Source organism: Protopterus annectens, chromosome 13.part0 (assembly GCF_019279795.1).
Source record: "Protopterus annectens isolate FY-2018-M chromosome 13.part0, PAN1.0, whole genome shotgun sequence".
NCBI lineage: Eukaryota > Metazoa > Chordata > Ceratodontiformes > Protopteridae > Protopterus > Protopterus annectens.
Window position 1 is genome coordinate 836108320 of NC_056747.1, and position 25856 is coordinate 836134175.

General features: G+C 43.6%; 1 protein-coding gene across 2 annotated transcripts in view; it reads left to right on the plus strand.

The window, feature by feature from the left end:
• Positions 1-25856, plus strand: part of APPBP2 (amyloid beta precursor protein binding protein 2) — a 1023983-nt gene that overhangs the window by 833165 nt on the left and 164962 nt on the right. For both annotated transcript variants that reach the window (XM_044054555.1, XM_044054556.1), the window contains exon 10: positions 12912-12997. In XM_044054555.1, the coding sequence (XP_043910490.1) occupies positions 12912-12997 (86 nt within the window). The remainder of the gene's footprint in view (positions 1-12911; positions 12998-25856) is intronic.

The following is a 25856-nucleotide window of genomic DNA, read 5'->3' on the forward strand; positions in this document are numbered from 1 at the left end:
TAATGTTGCTTTACTGAGTCTTAAAGGTCATGAGCAAAGGTGTGCTTTTTTTTTTTTTTTTTTTTTAATAGAACTTCAATAATTTAATAATAATATGTTTAGTGCTTTCGTCTTAGTCAAAAATTTCCTGAGAACAAACTGCAAGTAGTCATTTGACCATTCATACGGTTTTCAAAACGTGTCAGTATGTCCATTAATTTAAACATTTAAAAAAACAATTCATTGTTATAAAATTTACTTTATTTGAAGTACTGCTGTTCTAATTTTAATAAACTTTTTATATTTAAAAATATATTTAACCCAGGTGAATGTCCTGCATTTAAATTTATCTGCCATCTCAATTCATTATACTCTAATAATGTGGAATCATTTCCATCCCTTCTATATGACTGCTCATGAACATAAAAATGTTGTATTGTTTGCATACGACTGTGTGTTTATATAGAGCACTTCTGATGTCCTTATTTTTAATGCTGTTATAATGTTTGCATAGACAGTTTTCTGTGCGCTTTCACTACATAAAAAAGTTGCATCCTGAACAGGTGTAGGCAAATACACTATACATGAAGTGCTACAATTGGAAGCTCTTTAGATGTGTGTAGTTTTCTGATTGTTATAACATATGGTCCTGTACTGATAAATCTACACCGGGCATAAGAACCACTCTTGTACATACCATTTTTCTTAGAAGTCCTTTGCCTCTTATTTAAAAATCCTTGAGTGTCACTTTCTAAAATATTTTTAAATTTCTTCAATCTTCTATTAACAAAACATGGATTGAAACCTAAAACAGAAGTTTCACCCTCCTGCCCTAATAATGTCTTCCAGTTGTTCTTCATTATGATTTTGATATTTTCACTATCTAATGTATGAGGTAATAACATAGGTTCATAGGTTCATAGATTAGTACTAGGCAAACTGCCCATGTGGGCCATTTTAAGCTTAGCCAATTACCCCATGTGAGAATCGAACCTTGCACCTTGGTATCTGTAAGGTGAACACCTTAACTATTACGCCAGCCCCCTGTCCCCCCTAGCACATTCATATGAGGGCGTGGTATTTTTGATCATATGACCTTCCACCCTTTTTTAATAAAATAGGGACAGTCAGTGTTTCTTCTTTCATTCATTTACAGTACCATCAATACATTTGCCCCTGTAACCCTGCTGCAAAAATAAACTTGTCATATTAGGGCAGGACGGTATAACTTCCTTTCTGACCCCACTGTTAAGGAATGCATGTAGATGTGTGAGCACAGTGGGAAGAAGTTACCAGCTGTCCAAGTAAGATTTGAAAATCCCCAGAGTCCAAACAGAATGAAAAAGGCCCCATATCGGTTTACATAAATTGAAGCATTCTGTCTTTGATTCATCTTCTGATAGGGGCAGCCGAGGCAAAGGCAGCCCCTTAAATGGACACAGACCTAGAAGTCATGGAGGTCTGCAAAACCAGGGATACAGTGAGCCGTTTTTAAGGCCACCAACACTCCTGGCCCTGAAGGGCTACCAAACCACTCCCCTTCCCGTGGAAGCAGTCGAAGGTTGCATGTCCTCCTACATCTCCATGTGGATGGCCATCACTGGAGATTCCTGGATGAGATGAATAATATCCAGTAGCCATTTGCATACCTTTTTCCCACCCTCCCCTCCCCAGTGTCAGTGGCTGCTCTCTGATGTGCCACCCCCACCAATAAAATTGGTTGAAAAGGAAGTTCAATCCTTTCTAGAAAAGAGAGACATCCAAAAAGTCCCACCAGACCAGTTAGGGTCAGTTCACTACTCTGGATTCTTTTTGGTTATGAAAAAGAACAAGAATCTTAGCATAATTTTGGGCCTCTGTTACCTGAACACATCTGTAAACAAGACCCACTTCAGGATGGTAGTGGTGTATTCCTTTCTACCATGTGTAAAGAAGAATGATTGGATATGTTCTGTGGACCTGCAGAATGCCTACTCACACATAAAGATTGCCAGTGTCCAGAAGGTTTCTTTGATTTCAAGTAGATGTTCGTCGTGTTTCACTGTTGCAGTCATTACACTCTGGTTATCCTGCTGGCAGGCTACCCACAGTCGGCTTGAATTCCAAAGTCCTGGTTCGGCATCGGTTGCTGTCACCTCTTCTCTGACGTCAGTGCGCCAGGGGGTATAAAAGATGCAGCCAACGCCATTTTCTTCAGTCTTTCTTGCCGCTCGGTGCCCGAAGCAAAAGCAGTTTGCAAGTGCCGGTCGGCCGACTCCTGAGATTTTCGAAATCGAATTTCAGATCCGAAGTCTTCAGTAAAGCTAAGTACCCCATTGGGGAAACTTTTTTCTTGCTCCAGACTGATGTCAGAAAAAGTTAACAGTTGTATTTCTTGTAGGAAGCAAATACCTCATAAGTATTTCCACTCTTACTGTATTCCTTGCCTAGGCCCTGACCACGACGTTGCTAGTTGTCGGTTTTGTGCTAGATTTAACCAATGCACTAAGCGTCGGTACGATTTTGCTTTTCATTATTTTGGCAGAAGGTTTAACTACATAATGCCGTCGGAGCAACTGACGACCAGAATTCATGAAAAACGCAGGGATAAAGACAAGGACAAGTATCTGAGGTCCAAAACCGACGACTAAACCTCTTCTAGGCCAGTCGCCGGTTCTCAGTGAGGCGCTTTCGCAGCCCCTGACTCCCGCTACCTCAGAGCCATGGGCCGCCTCCGACTCACACGTGGAGACAGCTAGGCCTCTGGATACTCAAGGTATTGGCCCTTCGGAAAATAACCCCTCAGATGGGTCTGGAGCCGCTGAGCAGGCATTGGCTTATGAGGGGGTCTTCAGACCTACACAACTTTATATAAAGCCTACTTCAGCATCCAAGACAAAGTCTAAAACAGTTTTAAAGACAAGGAAACTAGTACAGCACTCTCCAGGACAGGCGTCTATGCCTAAGAAACAGATGCTCAAAATGGCCGAAGACCAAATTACTTTGATCAGGGGTTCCCATCCCCCTCCTGATAAGAGTCCTAGGCAAGAAACTGAATATGATTCCTCTGACCAGGTTTCCATTTCCTCTGATTCCTCTTCTGATCAGGGATATTCTGTTCCTCCCTATGAGGATTCTGATGCTGAAGATTCTATTCCTTTAGCTTCTCCTCCTGAGGACGATTCTTTTGGGAAAACCCTGCATACCATGAGGGAGCATTTCCATTGGGAGAGCCCGGATTATTCCGATTCTAAGAAAAGACGTAGAGACTTTCTTTTACTTCCTCAGCACAGACCTCTTGCAATTCCCCCTGTTCTAGACATAGTAGATTATGTTTTTTCAGAGCTCTTTACCTCCTGCCCCTGTTAAGCCGGACAGATACTACAGGGTCCTAGACTCCCATAAATTTCTTTACAAAACCCTGCTGCAGACCCAGAAACTATCTCTCGGTCCCAAAGGGGTCAAGGCTGCTTCTGCCAAAAACCCTGTCCCCTCAGACAGAGATTCTAGGGCTTTGAACAGATGGGGGAAAAAGTTTACACTTCGGCTACCTTGGCTGTAAGGGCTTTAAATTGTCAGTTTCATATGCTCAAATATCAGCAATATTTAATGTCTTTGTTAAAACAAAAAATGTTGACAAATTCTGAATGTTCTGAGAACAAAGATTTGCAGGATTTATTGCATGCAGCTGAACAAGTAGGAAAACATGCTTTGCAATGTGGCTGTGATTCATTGGAAGCCTCTTGCAGGGCCACTGTTACTGGTTCTGTTATTAGAAGGCATGCTTGGTTAAAGGAACAGAGTCTGCCTGTTCATGTTAAAGCAAAGTTATTGGATGCTCCATTACAGCATGATACTTTGTTTGGTGTTAAGGCACAGGAGGTGTTAAAGAAAATGGAGGATAAGGCAAAATCTATGCAGACAATAAAGGATTTCTTACAGGTACAGTCACCCAGATTTAACAGGAACTGGCCCTCTAAGAATTGGTCCTCTCCAGTGTCAGACAGACCACAAAGAGGCAGATTCAGACGCCCTAGAGGCAGGCAACAGCCCCAGGGCTCATACAGGCCCAAACAATGGGGTGCTTCTACCTCCAAAAGCAGAGAAGACAATCACAGCCTTATAGAAAACAGTCCCAGTGACTTCCCTCTACCAATGCCAAGCACTTACCTTTTGGCAGCACCCTTAGGGGGAAAGCTAGCACTTTTCACAAAACTGGCACAAGATCTCCCAGGACAAATGGGTCTTAAATATAGTCTCTCAGGGTTATAGGTTCCACTTTCACACCCTTCCAAAGGCAAAAGGCATATCAGACCTGCCACGCAGTCAGTGGCAAGAGGCACATAAACAAGTTTCATCCCTCATGGACATGGGGGCTATTCAGCCAGTGCCACACCAGGAGCAGGGATGAGGATTTTACTCAAGACTTTTCTTAGTACCAAGAAAGGACAAAGCCTGGAGACCAATTCTGGACCTGTCTATTCTAAATACTTTTCTGGACATCCCAAAATTCAAAATGTTGACTCTACAGCAGCTTCTGCCCATGCTGGACAAGAAGGCTTGGCTTGTAACTTTGGACCTGAAAGAGGCATACCTGCATGTCCCAATCAGACATTCTTGCAGAAGATACCTCAGATTCATAGCTGGCTCACTGCACTACCAATTATCTGCACTGCTCTTTGGCTTATCTACTGCGCCCAAGGTCTTCACAAAATGCCTGGCTCCAGTAATTGCATTTTGCAGACAGAGGAATTCAAATATATACCCCTACTTGGACGACTGCCTTATTCAAGCAAAGGACAAAGGTATTCTACTACAGCATTTGGCGTTTGTAAAAAGATTACTAATTTGCCTAGAGTACACAGTAAACGAAAATAAATCAAAACTCTAGTACCCTCTCAAGAGAGAATATTCCTGGGTGAAACCTTAAATGCAACTGCCCAAATGTCTCATCTCACGCCAGACAAACAAAGGCATCTGACTTCTTACTTCTGCAGGCTCTGGGCTACACGGCATCCTGCATTCTACTAATTCCATATGCAAAACTGCATATGAGGAAACTACAGTGGTATCTAAAAACTGTTTGGACTCAACATTGCCACAGCCTGGAAACAGTAATTACTCTTATTCCTTGCCTGCAACAGGAATTTCTATGGTGGGCACAGGCCTGTCACCACAACAAGGGAAAGCCATTCACCTTACCCACTGCCAGGCAAACACTAACAACAGATGCATCAGATTATGCCTGGGGGGGCGCACATGGCAGGAAAATGTATTCAGGGCACATGGCCCACAAACCAAATGCATCTTCATATCAATCAAAAAGAGATGCTAGCTGTACAAAATGCCCTGACAGCCTTCAAGGACCTTCTTCATCCTGGACACCTACTGATAAAGAAGGACAATACTACAGTCATGTGGTACATAAGCAAGGGTACACACATTCCTACCCCCTCTGCAGGCAAGCCATGACTTGTGGGATACAGCATTGACTTATTAAGTACATCTGCAAGCACAATACCTGCCAGGAAAGGCAAATACTTTGGCAGACGAACTAAGCAGAAACCTCATGGATCCTCACGAGTGGAAACTGGACCCACAAATCTTCAACAATGATAACAAGGAAATGGGGATGCCCAGACATAGATCTATTCGCTTCCCCTCACAATTGCCAGCTACAGAGATTCTGCACTCGGACTTATCACAAGCAAGCATGGAAAGTGGACGCCCCTTTCATTCAGCTGGAGAGCCCTTACAGTGTATGCCTTCCCTCCTCTGCCTCTCCTCTCCAAGGTACTCCTAAAGGTCAGACCAGAGAAGCCAAAAATGTTACTGATTGCCCCAGACTGGCCACGCCAGCAATGGTACCCAATCCTAAAGAGCTTGTCTCAAGGCCTAGCCTGGACATTGCCTCTGATACCTCATTTGCTGACCCAACAGAGCAACCAGATCCTGCACAGCCAACTCAGAACCCTAAATCTGGCTGCATGGCGAATAGTGTAATAATTCAGAACACACCTCTCTCTAAAGCAGTTATGGATGTTATCTTGGAGGCCAGGAAGCCCAGCACCAGAAAATCTTATGCAGAAAAATGGAAGACATTGTGTGCTTGGAACCAAGTGCAGGGAATTGACTCGCTTGAACCAAATATTCCTCAGATTTTGCAATACCTAACTGAGATGCTGGACAGAGGCCTATCCTTCTCATCAATTAAGATCCATGCCTCTGCCATTTCAGTGCATTACAATACGGAACCACCTATTTTTTCTCATCCACTGATGAGACAGTTTCTCAGAGGAGCCAAAAACATAAGACCTCCAAGGAGAGATCCAGTTCCTACATGGGACCTCAATTTTGTCTTGGAAAAGCTCACTCTGCCTCCTTTTGAGCCTGCCAATACAGCAGAGATAAAATACTTGTCATGGAAAACCGCTCTTCTCCTAGCAATAACTTTAGCAAGAAGAGTCTCAGAGTTACAGGCACTAATGACTGTGGAACCTTTTATTATTTCCCATTAGGACAGGGTTTCTCTAAGGACAAATCCAACATTTATGCCTAAGGTAGTGTCCAGCGTGGCTCTTAAACAAACCATACATTTGCCTACCTTTTATCCAAACCCAGAGAATAAGGGAGAGAGACTTCTGCATACTTTGGACATACACAGACAGCTACGCTTTTACTTGGACAAGACTAAAGCCTTCAGAAAGACTGAGCAACTCTTAGTGGCATATGCTGCAGGTTCCCAAGGAAAAGCCATTTCAAAACAGACTGTTTCAAAATGGATAGCCCACTGCATTCATTACTGCTATTCACAATATGGCAAATCAGTGCCCAAGGGCATTAGGCCACATTCTACCAGAGCAGCAGCCACTTCAGCAGCCTTCCTCAGGGGAGTACCATCCAAAGATATTTTGGAAGCTGCAACATGGACTTCAGTGCACACTTTTACAAAGCACTACCATTTACCTCTCTACTCTAAATCCAGAACAGGCTTTGCCACTGCAGTTCTGCAGGGCCTCATAGCCACTCCAGACTCTATTTATGCCCAGCCGCCCTACCTCAGCTTTGGGATTCATCCCAAGTGTAATGACTGCAACAGTGAAACACGATGAACATAGTACAGTTGTGTACCTACCATAAATATATATGTTCAAGTGTATTCACTGTTGCAGTCCAGGTTACCCTCCCTATATCCCCCTTTTTCTTTGCTGGGACTCATCTGTACCTATCTATTCTATATAACCTATGTGGTGTATTTGCTTGTAGATGAAGGTTATGTGCATGCTTTTTTATGATCATAATTTTTACAGCCTACCCTTTTGGGGGCACCTGACATCTGGGGCAAGAAAAACTGAAGAAAATGGCGTTGGCTGCATCTTTTATACCCCTGGCACACTGATGTCAGGGAAGAGGCGACAGCAACCGACGCCGGACCAGGACTTTGGAATTCAGGCCGACTGCGGGTAGCCTGCCAGCAGGATAACCCGAGTGTAATGACTGCAACAGTGAATACACTCGAACATCTACATTTATGGTAGGTACACAACTGTACTTTCCCAGTCACTATAATTTCATGCCCTGCTCCTCAGTCTCACCATGTCACCAGGTGTTCACCAAGTGCATGGTCATGGTTGCAACCCATCTTAATCTTCATAGGATCAGGATGTTTTGATATCTGGACGATTGGCTCTTGGCTGCCCCAACAGTGAAATCCCTACAGAAAGCCATCTGTTACCTTTTCTGGATTTGTCACAATCTGTACCAAAAAATGGCCAATAGAACCAGCTCAATCCATACTGCTCATCAGGTGCCATTTGAACATGGTTCACCATGTAGTATCCTTGCCTTCAGAAAGAAGACAGGCTGTCTAGAAGGCAATAGCAGTAAAACTCCAGCTTGTCTGGACCTAAGGATCTGGGGTCTTATGGATAGTTGTATTCTGATGGTTCAGTTTGTTTTTTATCACATGAGGGTATTGTAGTGGTTACTGTACAGTCAGTGGTCTCAATTGAACCACTTTGTCAGATTCCCCCTCATTCTAAGCAGTACTTGCAGGAATTCTCATCTTTGGTGGATTTCTTCCCATGTGTCCGCTTTAGAAAATAATTAGTTCTCTCTCCACCAGCGGCATTAGTCACAACAGATTAGGATCATCCAAGGTGTTTGTAGTACTTAGGATGCCAACTTTCACATCAGCATCTTAAGAGATGAGGGCAATTCTCTTAGCACTGCAGGAGCTTCATGACTTTCTCTCTCTGAGCATGAACTCCATTCAGATTGACAGCATGACTGTAGTGTAACACATAAACAAGCAAATAGGGACCAAGTCCTACCCCTTCTGTCAGAAAGCGATGAGAGTCTGGCAGTGGGCAATCAGTTTGCACCACTTTATAGTAGCAGTGCGTACTCCTGGGTAGTCCAACTGTATTACAGACTGGCTCAGCAGGGTGATCCTCATGCCTCATTAGTGTTATCTCAATCCCGACTGTTGTTCAGCCCAATTTTCAACCATTGGGGCTGTCAGTGTTGTGATCTTTGCCTTGATCATCCAAGATGGGGAGCCCTCAGGAGATGTTCTATTCGAGCAGTGGCCTTCCAGAATCTTATGTACTTACCACCAATTCTTTGGATTCCAGAATTTATGCAGAAAGCTTTCTGGTACAGAGCAGAGTTTATCCTGATTGCCCCTTTCTAGCCTAGACAAATTTGATTCCCCCTGCTAAAGCTTCGTCTCAAGAGGCCACCTTGTCTTCTGGATCCAGCTCTGGATCTTCTAGCTCTTCCATCTGGGAAGTCTCACCTGGATCAGCAAAATCTGAAATTACCGAACTAGTTTTTCCACTTCCAAGAGGGCATGAAAGCTTTGTCTCTAAGTTGAGATACTGTCAGTGTCCCAGAATGATTCCACACAAAAGGTCTGCCTTAGCAAAGGGATGCTTTTTGCATTCTGGGCCTCATATAATCAGATTAATCCCTTGGCAACTTCAGTTTCTGACGTCTTAATTTTTAGTGGCTTTATTCGATGCAGGTGCTGGTTTCTCAACTGTTAAGGGTGTACAGCATGCTTCAATTTCTAATTTCCTACCTCAACCAGATTCCTGCTTGCTGGTATCAAACAAATTGTACAAAGGTTTCTTAAGAGGTGTTTTTCTTTGACTACCAGTAAGACAGTCTGCTCCTCCTCAGAACCTAAATTTAGTGTCGGAGGCTCTAACTCTGCATAGTTTTAAGCCTGCTTCTTCTGGAGCCTTGATTTTTTTTTTTCTTATGGAGAACTTTTTTCCTTGTGGTCATTACTTCAGCCAGAAGAATTTCCAAGTTACTAACGTTGTCTTCAGTCAAGTCATATATAGTTTTTAACAAGGACAGAGTTTTAATTGGACAGAGTGGAATGAAAGGGTCCATTTTTATGTTAAGTATTTAACTTTTTACAGCGATTTTCTGCACATGCTATTTAACTGTAGTAGTTTATACATGGTTGTTTGTGTCCTTTCAGTTTTAAATTTGATTTGTTTCCTGTAGCTTTAGAATTGCTGTATCTTGCTGGAGTAACTGAAGGAGGCATATTGTAGTGTGTTTTATATGGAGACATGCTGCTGTTGACAGTAGCATGTTGAAATGAGACAAATGCCACCTTACACAAGGGTCACGAGACTGTTGGAAACTGATTATCAAATGAAGTCTGTCATTTGTGAGTAAAATACCCAAGCTTTACATGTTTTACATGACTTTACGTTGGTCTCTCTCTTAGAAAATAAATTGCCCTGGTAATTACTTCATACAACAAATATTTTAGAGGGACCTTAACCTTTGCAAGCAAGAAGCATGGTTTTCATGAAGCCATATGAAAACAAACTAGAAATGCTCATTATTGTAGGAATGAAAAGGAGGCAAGGTGGCATTTTAGAAACTGAAGTAATGTGAGGCGATGTGCAGAGCCTGGGTGGGTGGTGGGTGCACATCTGTCAGAAAGTCTGTGAGAAAAGGAGACTGTAGTTTAAGGTACAAGGTTGACAGCTTAGGTGATATGCAAACAAAAGTTTTTCCTTTCTTTTTCCATAGAAAATATTGGATGTTAGGAGCAGCCATTTTAAAGGAGGAGGTGGTAGGGTCAAAAACCTATGGTAGAACTGTGAAAGAATGAGTGACAGACATAAGGAGATTTGGGGGGAATAGGAGACTCTATTTAAGTGTAAGCTGCAACGTAACGAATAGGAAGGGAAACTGGCATGCAAGGTAGATCAGGCAGAAGATTTTTTTTCATTGCAGTCTTTATCTGTTATATCAGTGTGTCTAAAAATTCGCTAAGTGATCATTGAGCAGCAGACTTCAGTAAATAGTGTACAGATTTTGACAGCATACAATGTGTTGTTCTCCTTTTATACTTGTCGCGTAGTTTGACGGTAAAACATCATGTTCCAAGCCATTACATAATCTGTGCAAGCTTTTTTGTTGCTTTAGCTTTGATGAAACAGGTCTGTCTTGCATGTAAAAGAAACATTTAAACTGTTTCATATGTAATACTGAAGTTAATACTGACTTGTGAAATGCTTAATTTTTATTAGACATGTTATTTTCTGTTGTGACTCAATGTAACACACACAAAAGGGAACAGAAAACTGCAAACATTCCGCAACATCATTTATGTGCAGTAGTAGAACTGTAGGCAGTATAATGATACTGTGTCCAGCAAGGGTTACTTGAAAATTAAGAATTTTCTTAAATGCGAGTGCATAGTGAGGTAATTCTACTGTATTCATAAAGAGCAGTACAGGTGTTGCAACAGTCGCAGGAAGGCTGGTCCTTAAACATATTGATTTGAGCACCTCTTTGCCTGTTTGCTCTCTGGAGTTGTTTCAACATAATGTTTATTTGCATTTCAGCCTGAAAAACTTCAGGGTACTTCCTTATTATAGCGGCCTTAGCAATTTACTTACGTACAGAGTACATTTAATAGTAAGTCCTTATGTGAAATGATTTATAGTGTTTCATGAGTATGCTCACATTGCCTTGTGACATAGTTGAATGTTTTAAGAGGGACAGGTATATCCAAGACCAGGAAGCAGAGCAGCAGAAAATACTGAGTATAAATCAACGTCCTTTATTTTAAAGAAATCACAAAAAAACTTTTACCACAAGCGCTTTCACTCAGATAATTCTGAGCTTTATCAAGTGATGCCATTCTGTTTCATACAGCACCTTATATATCATAGCAACCATTTCATTAATTGAAAACACCTGCTGGTAATTAATCACTAAAAGAAAAACTTGCATCTTTAAAACATATATAAAAATATATTAAAACTAACATACACTTAAATATGCTTCATAAGCTGGAAATTAATCGATATTAAATTATCCATATATTAAATATACAAACTTGTTAAAAGCCAATATGTTAAATTGTTATTCACGATAAAAAACAATAATTATCAAAAAATGTGCAAAATAGTACTTCATAGTTAATGGTGAGCTCCTTAAATGTAGCAACATGGAACTGAATTGCCAAAAAAAGAACCGTTATAGAAGAACCCTCCATTAAATGTTCATACCAATGAGATCTACAAATGGCAAATTCAGTCACCTTAGAAAAGTAAGGTGACTGAATTTGCCATTTGTAGATCTCATTGGTATGAACATTTAATGGAGGGTTCTTCTATAACGGTTCTTTTTTTGGCAATTCAGTTCCATGTTGCTACATTTAAGGAGCTCACCATTAACTATGAAGTACTATTTTGCACATTTTTTGATAATTGTTTTTTATCGTGAATAATAATTTAACATATTGGCTTTCAACAAGTTTGCATATTTAATATATGGATAATTTAATATCGATTAATTTCCAGCTTATGAAGCATATTTAAGTGTATGCTAGTTTTAATATATTTTTATATATGTTTTAAAGATGCAAGTTTTTCTTTTAGTGATTAATTACCAGCAGGTGTTTTCAATTAATGAAATGGTTGCTATGATACATAAGGTGCTGTATGAAACAGAATGGCATCACTTGATAAAGCTCAGAATTATCTGAGTGAAAGCGCTTGTGGTAAAAGTTTTTTTGTGATTTCTTTAAAATAAAGGACGTTGATTTATACTCAGTATTTTCTGCTGCTCTGCTTCCTGGTCTTGGATTACTGTTATTTGGTTTGCTGCTACTTTTCGTTTAGGGACAGGTATATAATTTTAGGTTAAAACAGGGACAGCTATGTTTTGAGGAGTGGTTGACTCTTCGGTATATTATCAGCATGTTACTGCAATGTGTGCTTGATTCATTTCAGTTCTCGTCTGCCTAGTTTACATCTTTATCGTCTGCACTGAACAACTCTTAATTTTGTATGTAAGATGGAGTAAGAGAGAGAGGGAGAGTGTTGTGTGTCTGTTTTATAGGCCCTGCGCATATTGAAAACTGGCTTACCACTCTTCGGTACAAGAACAAAGCACCCAAATGAAGGATATTTTATGGATGTCATTATTTAGTTACTGTTTGTCCATTGGCTAAGTGGCTTATGTACTGACCCATTTCAGCTATGGCACAATTTCAAACAGAGGAAATTACATTAGGATGTTACTAATGAGGTGTGTCATATAAATAATGGTTGCATGGTAAAAAAATGCCTAATGATAACATTAACATGCAAATATGGTACAATTATGAACATGCAGTCAGAGTGCATTGAAAGTAAGATGTGCGTAGCAGTATTGCATAAACTTGTATATATTTTATATACATACGAAATGTACAGTATACATAATATACAAATTTCCTGAAGTGGATCGCAGTAGCAGTTTTGACGAGGCCATTTTCAATTTCGTGAAGAATGCTATAATAAGGCAGTGCCAACTTCAGTGTTGCGTCTTTTTAATTGCAGAGTACTTTTATGGTGCTTAATTGTTTCAAAAATCCCAGAAGTGGAGAATTTTTGAATAACCAGATGAAAATATTGTCTTTACAGATTTCATGCAGAACGTGCCATTGAGATCATCACTCGCATTCTTCCTGAAGACCACCTACTGTTAGCCTCCTCCAAAAGAGTCAAAGGTACTGTTATTAGTTAACTAAGTTTGTAACTATCATCCCTCAGTCAGTGCAGGGTTACTTAGCTGGGCATTGAAGTTCTAATAGTAAAATCCAAGGTATTTGCAGGCCTCAGGCACTCCTTTGTTTTTATAATTGTGTGCAGAATTTGCAAACTTGAGAATGTCTGTAACCTCACATCATACCATGTTCTATATCTAAATTTAAGTATGGGTACACAGCCTCTTTTAGTATATTTAATGGTTAAAATAAAGTAACTGCATACAGCTCCATTGAGGAAGCCAAACTGGAGAAAGGTGGACTACAAACTAGCTAGAAAAGGCAGAGTAAAGCATGGTTTCTTCATAATCTTGACAATGTAACATAAGTAATGCTGTGGACCTGTTAAAAAGCTAGTTTTGGAGGCTGTCATGGTGATACCTAGCAGAACTCCAGGCAGATTGTAAGAAAGAGTCACGGTTATTGAACTATTACTTGTCTTATTTTTACACTGGTAATCTCTGGATGAGGAAAAAAAAAACTTGGATGTGAGATAGACTCTGTCCCCCCCACACGTCATAGTTTTATCACGGTACCATGTGTGTGCCTGTCAGGGGGTTAGTCTTCTTATTTTTAATATGATGCTTCTGTAACACATTTCTTGTGTGTCATAATTTTGGCTGTCCCTAAATTATAATCTTTTACATACTTAGTAAAATTCAGTATTTCTGATATCTTTTATTCTCGCAGTCCATTATCACTTCCTGCCTCCTTTTCCATTTTCTACATGGGGTGGGATGTTACATCAACTGTCACCACCTGTTTTGATTCAGTGCCATTCTCCTGCCTTCTTTAACAGTCATGTCTGCCTGTGGCATGTCTTCTGTTATACAGTCCATCCATCTCTTTGCTGGACTTCCTCATTTCATTTTGTCTTCTTCCAAACTCTCCCATTACTTCTTCACTAAATCATCTTTTGTTTTTCTGCACAAGTCCCTGAACCACTGCAGTCTGTTCTCTTTGACCTTCTCTGTTACTGAAGTTACTTTGGCTTCTGTTGTGATAACATTTTTTCGTGTATCCCACAGTATGTGTCCCTACTACCCATCCTAGGCACTTCTTCAACTGCTCTGCCTTGACCGCTCAGGTTTCTGTACCGTACAGTAGTACTGGTTGCACCACTTTACTTTTCAGCTTCTTTGGCATTCTTCTGTCATACACTACCCCATGACACTGTGCTAGTTGACTGCAGCCCCTCTGATTGTAGCTTTGACCTCCTTGTTCAGACTTCCTTTCTCATTAGCCCTCCCAATACTTGAAGCCACTATTTTCCCTTCCATTTTAGTTTTTAACTTCTTCTGATTTCCCCACTTTACAGCCATTACAACTGTCTTGTCTGTTCTCAGTTTCATCCCATGTGCTTTCAGTTTTGCATTCCATTCCCCTGTCATTAGCTGAAATTCCTTACCAGAGTCTTGTAATGCCATATCTGCAAACAGCAGCTTTATTGCTCTGTCACCTCCAACCTGTTTACTATTGTAGACCATTGCCAGTATGAAAAGCAGTGTGTTCAGAGATGAACTTTGATGCATCAGTACTTCACTGGAAACTCCCTCTGTGAGTTTGAACTTGGTGAACAGGGATGGGGGTAGGGATTTGGATGAAGGGTTGATGTTCTTCGTGTTTCACTGTTGCAGTCATTACATTTGGGTAATCTGCTGGCAGTTTGCCCTCAGTTGGCCTGATTTACAAAGTCTTGGGTCCTGCGTCGGTTGCTGTCCCTTCTTCCATGATGTCAGGTCGTCAGGGGTATAAAACATGCAGCCGACACCATTACATCAGTCTTTCTTGCTGCGCGGTGCCCGAAGCAGAAGCAGTTCGCAAGTGCCGGGCGGCCGACTCCTGAAAATTTCGTTTGAGTTTCAGAACCAAATTCTTCAACTAAAAGCTAAGTACCCCGTAGGGGAAACTTTTTCTTGTTCATTACCGATGTCAGTAAAAGTTAATAATTGCATTACTTGTGGGAAGCAAATACCTCATAAGGATTTTCATTTGTACTGTATTCCTTGCCTAGGCCCTGATCACAAAGTGCCTTGCTGTCGGTTTTGTGCTAAATTTAATCAACGCACGATTAAACGTCTGTATATTTTTGCTTTTAAATATTTTCGCTTAAGATTTAATTATCCAGAAATATCATTGGTTAGCAATCCGACTACCGGAATACCTAAAAAAACGAACAGGATTTGTCTATTCCTATGTATGAGGACTCTTCCATTCCTTCTGCCTGTTTCCCTGAGGATTTTTCTTTTGGGGAAACTTTACATGCCTTAAGGGAACATTTCCACTGGGAAAGTCAGGATTTCTCTGAATCTAAAAAGAGACTTAGGGATTTTCTTCTACTTCCTCAGCATAGGCCTTTGGCTATACCTCCTGTTCTAGACATTGTTGATGATGTTTTTTTCAGAATCTAGTATGACTCCTGATTCTCTGCCTCCGGCTGCTTGTAAGCTAGACAGATACTACAGGGTTCCTGACTCCCACAAATTCCTTTTCAAAAACCCTATTGCTGATCCTGAAACTATTTCTCAGGGTCCCAAGGGCATTAAGGCCTCTACTGCCAAAAATCCTACACCTTCTGATAGAGATTCCAGGGCACTGGCACTGGATAGATGGGGTAAAGAAGGTTTACACGTCTGCAACCTTGACAATCAGGGCTTTAAACTGTCAATTTCATATGCTTAAATATCAACAGCATGTCATGGGACTACTTAAACAGAAAATGATGTTAATCTCTGACTGTGTGGAAAATAAAGAATTGCAGGATTTAGTGCATTCAGCTGAACAAGTTGAAAAACATACTTTGCAATGTGGTTTTGATTCCTTGGAGGCCTTTTGCAGGGCTGCTGTAACTGGATCTGTGCTAAGAAAGCATGCTTGGCTCAAAGAGCAAACTCTGCCTGACCATGTTAAAGCAGAATTGTTGGATGCTCCTTTACAACAGGACCATCTCTTTGGTAATAAGGCTGAAGAAGTGTTAAAAAAGATGGAAGATAAAGCTAAATCTTTGCAAACTGTGAAAGATTTCTTACAAGTGCAACCTCCAAGATTTAGTAGGCACTGGCTTACTAAGAACTGGTCCTTTCCAGTCCCCTCAAGAGCCGCTCAAGTCAAATCAAGACATTCCAAAGGCTCCAGATTTCAGTCACAAGAAACTTTTAGAACAAAACAATGGGGTGCCTCCACCTCCAAATCTGAAAGCAACAAGGCACCTCCCTATGGTAAACAGTCTCAATGACTTCCCTCTACAATCACCAAGCACTTACCTCTTAGCCGCCCCTTTGGGGGGAAAACTAGCACTTCATGCACAAAACTGGCAACTTATTACCCAGGACAAATGGGTTTTAAATATAGTATCCCAGGAATACAGATTTCACTTCCACACGTTGCCAATCCCAAAACGGATGGCCAGATCTGCCCCCAAATCAGTGGGCAGAGGCCCAGAAACAAGTTCTGTCCCTCATGAACATGGGTGCTATTCAACCAGTACCAGAAGAGGAAAAGGGACAAGGTTTCTATTCCAGACTTTTCCTGGTACCCAGAAAAGACAAATCATGGCATCCAATTCTGGACTTATCCACTCTAAACACATTTCTGGACATTCCAAAATTCAAGATGCTGACTCTTCAACAGTTACTACCTATGCTAGGCAAAGATGCCTGGTTGGTAACTCTAGACTTAGGCTTACCTGCATATCCCAATCAGAGAATCTTGCAGAAGATACCTCCGCTTCAAAGCAGGCTACTTGCATTACCAGTTCTCTGCACTGCCCTTTGGCTTATCTACTGCGCCCATGGTCTTCACAAAATGCCTGGCACCAGTAATTGCATTTTGCAGGCAAAGAAATATTCAAATATATCCATACCTGGACGATTGTCTAATTCAGGCAGAAAACAAGGACATTCTTCTAAAGCATCTGGCGTTTGTAAAAAGGGTTCTAACTTGTCTAGGGTACGCCATAAATGAAAAGAAATCACAACTGGTACCCTCTCAAAAAATTACATTCCTGGGTGCAAGCTTGAATACAACTGCCCAGATGACTTGCCTTACGCCAGAAAAGCAAATTCAATTGATGACTTAGTTCAAACAGGTGGCCAGAAAAACCCAGCTGTCTGCAAGACAAATTCTGCAGGCCTTGGGATTCATGGCCTCCTGCATTCTTCTAATTCCATATGGAAGACTGCATATGAGGAAACTTCAGTGGCACTTAAAAAGTTTATGAAGTCAACATTGTCACAGCCTGGAAACAATGTTTCTTATTATACCTTGCCTGCAACTAGAGTTCTTATGGTGGGCAGAGGCCTGCCACCAAAACAAGGGACTGCCATTCACTCCACCCCCTGCCGCCCAAACCCTAACAGACACATCAGGCTATGCTTGGGGGTCTCATCTGGCAGGGAAGTGCATTCAGGGCAAATGGAGCCCAAATCAAATTCACCTACATATCAGTCAGAAAGAGATGCTAGCTGTACAGAATGCTCTGACAGCCTTCAAGGACTACTTTCATCCAGGACAACTAATGATAAAGACAGACAACACCACAGTTATATGGTACATAAACAAGCTGGGGGGTTACACATTCCTACCCCCTTTGCAGACTAGCCATGGCATTGTGAAACACGGCCTTGACCTATCAGATACAACTACAAGCTCAGTTCCTGCCAGGAAAGCTAAATACTCTGGCAGACGAAGTAAGCAGAAATCTTATGGACCCCCACGAATGGAAATTAGAACCACAAGTTTTCAACATGTTGACACGCAAATGGGGGAACCCAGACATAGATCTTTTTGCCTCACCCCAGAACTATCAATTGGACAAATTCTGCACAAGAATTCATCACAAAAAAGCTTGGAAAGTGGATGTGCTATCATTCAGCTGGAAAAACCGATCAGTCTATGCCTTTCCCCCTCTGCCTCTGCCCTCCAAAGTTCTGCTAAAAGTCAAACAGGACAAGCCAAAAATGATTCTGATTGCTCCAGACTGGCCTTGCCAACACTGGTACCCACTCCTGCGCAATGTGTCACATCTTCCTCCCTGGCACCTGCCTCAGACACCTTACCTACTGTCTCAGCAGAACTACCAAATTCTGCACACTCGGCTCCAAACTTTGAATATTGCAGCGTGGCTAATTAACTAATTTCACCCTTGGCATCCCTCAGCAAACCAGTGATGGATGTCATTTTGGTGGCTAGAAGGCCTAGTACTAGAAAATCTTATACTGACAAATAGAAAAGATTCTGTGCCTGGAACCACTCACAAGGAATAAAGCACAGCATTGCCCAATATTCCTCAGATTCTGCAATACTTAACTGAGATGCTTCACAAGGGGCCTATCTTTTTCTTCCATAAAAATCCATGCCTCTGCCCTTCTCTCATCCTCTGCTAAAGCAGTATCTCAGAAGGGCCAAAAGTTTAAGACCTCCCAGGAGAGCACCAACTCCTGCAAGGGACCTCAATTTTGTTTTGGAAAAACTCACTCTCTCTCCTTTTGAGCCAGCTGCTGCTGCAGACCTAAAATTTCTCTCATGGAAAACAGCTTTCCTTTTAGCAGTCACTTCACCTAGAAGGATTTCTGAGTTACAGGCTCTTATGGCAGTGGAGCCTTTCATTATTTTTCATCCGGACATGGTGGCTCTCAGGACCAATCCATCTTTCATGCCTAAGGTGGTGTCCAGTGTGGCTCTTAATCAGACCATTCATCTGCCAACTTTCTTCCCCAATCCACAGAACAAGGGTGAGCGGATTCTGCACTCATTGGATGTACACAGACAACTTAGGTTCTACTTAAACAGGATGAAATCTCTAAGAAAATCTGAGCAACTATTGGTGGTATTTGCTGCAGGGGCAGAGGGAAAGGCTATTTCAAAGTAGACTATTTCCAAATGGATACGCCATTGCATTCGTTTCTGCTGTATGCACCATGGTAAACCTGTCCCCAAGGGGATCAGATCTCATTCCACCAGGGTTGCATCTACTTCTACAGCCTTTCTCAGAGTGGTTCCTACCAGAGACATTCTAGAAGCTGCTACCTGGAGCTCAGTTCATACGTTCACCAAACATTACCATTTACCTCTTCTTCTCTAAATCCAGAGCAGGCTTTGCCACTGCTGTCCTGCAGGGCCTTATAGCTGCTCCTAATGCTGGATAAATCCATCCTCCCAACCATAGCTTTGGGATTCTACCCAAATTTAATGACTGCAACAGTGAAACACAAAGAACATAGTACAGTTGTGTACACTTGCCATAAGTGTAGCTGTTTGAGTGTATTCACTGTTGCAGTCCTGGTTACCCACCCTTCAACCCCCCTGTTTTTTTTCTTACTATCCCTCTCCTTTCTTTTACTATGCTTAAAAGCCTTTTTGGGTGTATTTGCTTTTGTTTGGAGGTATATTTTTTGTGTTTTAAATTACATACTTATATATTTATATATCTGGGGCAAGAAAAACTGATGTAATGGCGTCGGCTGCATGTTTTATACCCCTGACAACCTGACATCATGGAAGAAGGGACAGCAACCGACGCAGAACCCAAGACTTTGTTAATCAGGCCAACTGAGAGCAACCTGCCAGCAGATTACCCAAATGGTAATGACTGCAACAATGAATACACTCTAACATCTACATTTATGGTAAGTGTGCACAACTGTACTTTCCTTAGAGGGGCCAAAAATGTAAGACCCTCCAAGACAGCTCCCACTCCAGCCTGGGACCTTAACTTTGTATTGGAAAAACTTACACTTCCCCCTTTGAACTGGCTGCTACAGCAGAGTTGAAATTCTTCTCATGGAAAACAGCTTTATGTCTAGCCATCACTTCAGCAAGAAGAGTGTCTGAACTTCAGGCCCTTATGGCAGTGGAACCCTTCATTATCTTCCGTGCGGACAGCGTTTCCCTCACGGCTAACCCATCTTTTATGCCCAAGGTGGTGTCTAGTGTGGCTTTAAACCAGTGCATTCATTTGCCAACTTTTTACCCTAATCCTCACAATAAAGGGGAAAGGATACTGCATTCTCTAGATGTGCACAAACAGCTTAGGTTCTATTTGAACAGGACTAAGCCTCTCAGAAAATCTGACCACCTGCTAGTCAGCTTTGCAGGGGCAGAGGGGAAGGCCATTTCAAAGCAAACCATATCTAAATGGATAGCACACTGCATCCATTTCTGCTACAGGCACCATGGAAAACCTACCCTACAGGGATAAGAACACATTTCACTAGGGCTACATCTACCTCTACTGCATTTCTCAGAGGAGTCCCTACCAGGGACATCCTGGAAGCTGCAACCCGGAGCTCAGTACACACTTCCACCAAGCATTACCACTTGCCTATCTTTTCTAAATCCAAAGTTGGATTTGCCGCAGCAGTCTTACAGGGCCTGATTGCCAGGCTTAATGCTTCTTAGTCTACCTCCACCCTTCCTTAGCTTTGGGAATCAACCCAGATGTGATGACTGCAACAGTGAAACACGAAGAACATAGTACAGTTGTGTACACTTACCATAAATGTAGATGTTCGAGTGTATTTACTGTTGCAGTCCTGGTTACCCTCACTCCAGCCCCCTGATTGTCTTTGCTTACAACTATCCTTTTTGGTTTGGCATATCTTATACTATGTGATGTTATGTGATCCTATCTCTCCTACATTCTGTACTGATGGGTTCGGAGCCGATCCCTCGGCTCCGACTCGGCACGCTTATGCTATAGAGCGAGGCCTCTTATTGGCTGAGCTATCTTTATCCCAGGATGCACCACCACTAATCCCCCAGATCTCGTTTGCCGCTTACAGAGCTTAGACGTGGTCTCAACTTGGCTGGGCTAAGTACTATTTATTTAGGCTTTTTCCTGTCAGAAATTTGCTTAATTTAACCCCAAAAGCTGTTTTAACAGCTATTCTTTGTATACGAGTGTGTTTGGTAGTTTTTGGTTAAGGATTTTGTGTTTTTTCCTGTCAGGGAAGGTTCCCGTTTAAGTTAGAGGGGCCTTCCCCTGTGGTTTCTACTACCTTAGTTGTTGTGTGTGGGTCAAGTACCCGTTTAAGTTAGAGGGTCTTGACCCTCTCTATCTCTCTCTCTCTCTCTTTCTTTTGTAGAAAGTTTATCTTAAAAAAAAAAAAAAAAAAAGTTTTAGTTTTAAAATTTTAATACTAAAGTGGGGATATTTGTTTTTTCTTGTCACAACCCTCCTTTTACTTGTAGACAACTGTGTTTTGACTTGGACTATGTCAAAAGAACACAAACCCTCCGGGTTTAAGAAATGCACGAGGTGTGGTTTTAAAATGTCCATAACGGACGACCACTCCTCGTGCGTCTATTGCTTAGGTGCTAAACACCTACAAGAGTCATGTAGTGTGTGCCACGCGTTCTCTTCCAGAGTCCTCCAGGAGAGGAAAAACAAATTAATCCTCAAAGGATTAATCAAGCCTTCCTTCGAGGAGGCTTTATCTTCCTCTCCGTCTCCTTCTAAAAAGAAGAAAGCGTCGGCTCCGACCAGTCAGTCGGAACCGACGCTAAAAGCTAAGCAGACTTCTCCATCGGCTCCACGGACTTGGGCCGAGGTGAATGGTCTGCTTGATGCCTCCAGCCTCGACCCCTCTGGTTTGAGCCGAGGTCTGGGGTATCGAGGCGGAGTCACCCTCATCGGCTCCACTGATATTGGAGCCGATAAGGGTTACCGGCTCAGACTCTTCCCCTCGGCGAAGTCCTTATCGGCACCGAGGGAAATTTCCTTGAAACCTTCTTGAGCCGATAGTTGTGGAGTCCTTCGGAGCCGGTCCCGAGCCCTTGGAGCCGATGGAGAAATCGGTTCGGCCCGATCGGTATCCTCGAGATCATCCAAGATGTCTGATTCGGACATCGACAGGGTGCTCCTTCACTCTTCCAGTCTCCGGTGTTCCAAAGATGGTTTCGGCTCCAGCCCATTTGGCCGGGCCGATGGTCCTTCCCATTTGTGGTTCCTCCTCCAACAGCTTCGGCACCGTTGGAGCCGGTGCTGGTGGGACGGTGGAGGTGTTGGGTCGGGCCGATCCTTGCTCCAACTCCGGCTCTTGGGTCGGAGTTCAGTACGGACTTCTTCCTTCGGCCCTGGGGAGGCTTGGGATTGATGCTTTCGGTCCCAAGTCTCCCTCTTGTCGTCGGCGGGAGTACCGTCCACTCTTGTGGCGACCGAGGTGGGACCCTCCCAGGATTCTGGTGGTGCCGCCTTCAGGGCTATGAGGAGTGCTTTAGCCAAATCTTCCTTGGCTACCTCCACGGTTTCCCAGCTCCTTCCCTACATTTGGAGACTGGGTGGTTGGCAGTCCCCTGTCCTTAGACAGTGGAGCCCCTGGGCCTCAGGTTACCCCCGCTGGGGTTTCTCCCCCTCCTGGAGGTCCTTCTGAAGCCTCTTCGGAGGAACCTCCCAGGAAGAGATCGTGCAAGAGGAAGCACGTTGACTCCCCTGATGAGTGTCTGACATCCGACACTGATCTCGATGATGCAGAAGGGTCCCCCAAGTCATCCTCGGATGATGTCTCCTTTGCAGACATCCTGGAAGCCCTAAAGTAACGAGGCGGCTGGCAGTCCAAACCTCCCTCTGCTGATGAGTCGGTGTTCCTGAAGGCCTTCGGGGCTCAGCCCTCCACCTCCTGGGTGTCTCCGCCCTTCGACGAGCTCTTGGATTTGATCTGTCGAAGCGGGTGGCAACACCCAGACTCTGTGGAACCGGTGCCCGCTCGTCCGAACAAATTTCTCTCGGTGCCCCCTGATAGAGAGTTCCTTACTAAAGGTGTGGCTGTAGATGCTTTGGTTGTGGCATCTGCTACCCAGCAAGATGTAGCAGAGGCTTCTGCATCCGTCCATCCTCCTAATAAGGAGTCTAGGAGCATGGATCGGTACGGAAAGCGCACCCTCAGTTCAGCGGCCTTTACACTGAGGTCCTTGAACTACCTTACGCACTTCACCAGATTTCAGAGGGATCTGATTAAGGAGCTATCCGATACCCTCTTGGGTAACCTGCCTGAGGAGCTGGCCCAGACGGTTGGCTCTCAGCTGGCTACAATGTCGTCCATTTCGAACTCGTCCATGAGGCTCATTTCGTATGCGGCGAAGGCGAGTAAGCAGTACAGGCATTGCTCTCGTGACAAGCCTGGCTCCGCCTGTGTCACTGCGGAGGCCTTTAAGTCTTCATTTGCTGGCCCTTTGATGGGTCCTCCTGTTTGGACCCAAGGTAAAGACACACTAACCCGCTGTGAACAGGAGGGTAAGACTCTGACTGCCGTGGGCACGATTTTCCACTCCCTTCGGCCTTATCCCAAGGCTAAAGAGGAGGGAAGATGTGGTTCCGTAGATCTCAGAAGTCTTACCCCTCTCAGCAGGAAGGTTCCCCTTCCAGAGGCAGAGGAGGGGAAAATTCATCCAGAAGACGCCGTCCCAGAGGCGGCAGAGGCCCTCGCAATACTGGAGACCGCGAGTCCTTTCGTGGCTCTTCAGCCTTTCATAGTCCCTGAGGGATTGCCCGGCTGTGCTGCTCCCGAGCCAGTCGGGGTCATTCTCGAAGCACCTGAAGGCCTGGGAAGGGATCACTCAGGACCGATGGGTGCTTCGGATTATTGCCGGAGGTTACTCCATCCCATTCTCTCACCCCATCCCTAAGTCCAAAAAAATCCCGGACCTGCCACCCAGTCAACGGGATACCGCAGCCTCAGAAGTTTCAAAGCTGCTGCAAAAAGGAGTCATCCAACCGGTCCCCGTAGACCAGATCGGATTAGGAACTTACTCAAGATTCTTTTTGGTGCCAAAAAAGACCGGGGACTTGAGGCACATTTTGGACCTCAGCATCCTAAACCGTTCAGTCAAAAAGTCCAAGTTCCGAATGGTCACTCTACAAACCATTCTCCCATTGCTGGAGAAGGGTGTTTGGATGTGCTCCATAGATCTCAAGGACGCTTATTACCATATCATGGTACATCAAGCGTCCAGGAGACATCTGCGCTTCAGCCTAGGAGGCAGTCATTTTCAGTTCCGTGCGCTGCCCTTTGGTCTCACCACAGCCCCCAGGGTGTTCACCAAGTGTTTGGCAGTAGTGACTGCTCATCTGAGAAGTCTAGGATTCCAGGTGTTTCCGTATCTAGACGACTGGCTCCTAACTGCCACCTCCAAGCATCTACTTCTGCGGAGCCTTCAAGCCACCATATCACTAGGCAATTCCCTTGGAATCACCTTCAATTGGCCAAAGTCTGTGTTGCTGCCATCTCAACGAATAAGATTCATAGGGGTAGAGATAGACTCAAACCAAATGCGGGTCTACCTACCTACAGACAGAATACAAACCATACAAGCTCAAGTTCGAGCCTTACTTCCAAGATCCAAAGCCCCAGCCAGAATGGTCCTGCAGCTATTGGGATCCATGTCCGCCACGGTTCTTCTAATCCCCTTGGCAAGGTTGCACATGAGAATTCTCCAGTGGCTTCTCTCAGCTCAGTGGTCCTTTCAGGAACTCCCCCTCAATCACCTTGTATGGATCACGGAATCTTGCAGACGGGACCTTCGCTGGTGGCTAGTGCCCTCCAACTTGGATCAGGGACGACCCTTTGTTTTACCTCCTCCGGCGGCCACTTTGACCACGGACGCCTCCCAGGGGGGGTGGGGGGGGGCATTCCCTGGGTAGGTCAGTCCAAGGCAAATGGCATCCGGAAGAGACTTTGCTTCATGTCAACATCTTGGAAATGAGGGCAGTACTTCTGTCCCTTCAAGCCCTTCACGATTATCTCCCTCAAGGCGTAATTGCCGTTCACTCAGACAACATGTCAGTTGTTTGGTATCTGAACAAACAGGGAGGGACCAGATCCTATCCTCTTTGCAGAGAAGCCATGAGAGTTTGGGAATGGGCAGTCTCCACCAACGCTTCCTAGTGGCTACTCACATACCGGGCAAGTCCAATGTGATAGCCGACAGATTGAGCAGGACCATCCTCTCTCCTCACGAATGGTCTCTGAATATGACAGTTGCAAGTCAGATTTTCAGCGAATGGGGAGTTCCGTGTTGCGATCTCTTCGCGACTCCTCTGAAGTGCTGAAGAGTTCTTCTCCTAACCCCGGCTCCGGGGAAGAGCCCCATGGACGCATTAGTCCATCCTTGGCCAACCGGCTTGCTTTATGCCTTCCCTCCAGTTCCTCTCCTTCCCAGAGTGATTCAAAAGGCATCTCTCTTGGGGAGCAAAATGATCTTAATTGCTCCTTACTGGCCCCGTCAAGTGTGGTTCCCTATCTTGGAAACATGCCCTGGAAGGTCCATGGTTTCTGGATCAGATACCAGACCTACTGGTTCATCAGTCGGGACTATTCCACCAGTCCCTACACACCTTAAAATTGACGGCTTGGCTCCTCCTCTTCCGACGATAGTCAGGAGTCATTCATTAGATCCAGATGTTGTACACATATTATCTTCGGCCCATAAGTCTGCTACAAAGAAACTGTATTCTAGCAAATGGAAAAGATTTGCTATTTGGGCTCAACTCCGGGACCTGGACCCCATTTCTATTCCCGTGGCAGAAGTACTAAAATTTCTGACTTCTCTCTTCAATCAAGGCTCTTCAGTTTCTACCATCAAGGTACAATTGGCAGCAATTTCTAATTTTCACGAATCCATAGACCCACCTTTAATGAGCAACAGATTGTGCAAGACCTTCTTAAAAGGTGCTGCTCTATTGAGACCTCCGATTTCTCATCCTGCACCTCCATGGGATCTCGATATAGTGTTACGCACCTTGACTTCTTTCCCCTTTGAACCGGCAGCTACATGTGATCTAAAGTTTCTATCATGGAAGACAGCTTTTCTGGTGGCGATTACTTCT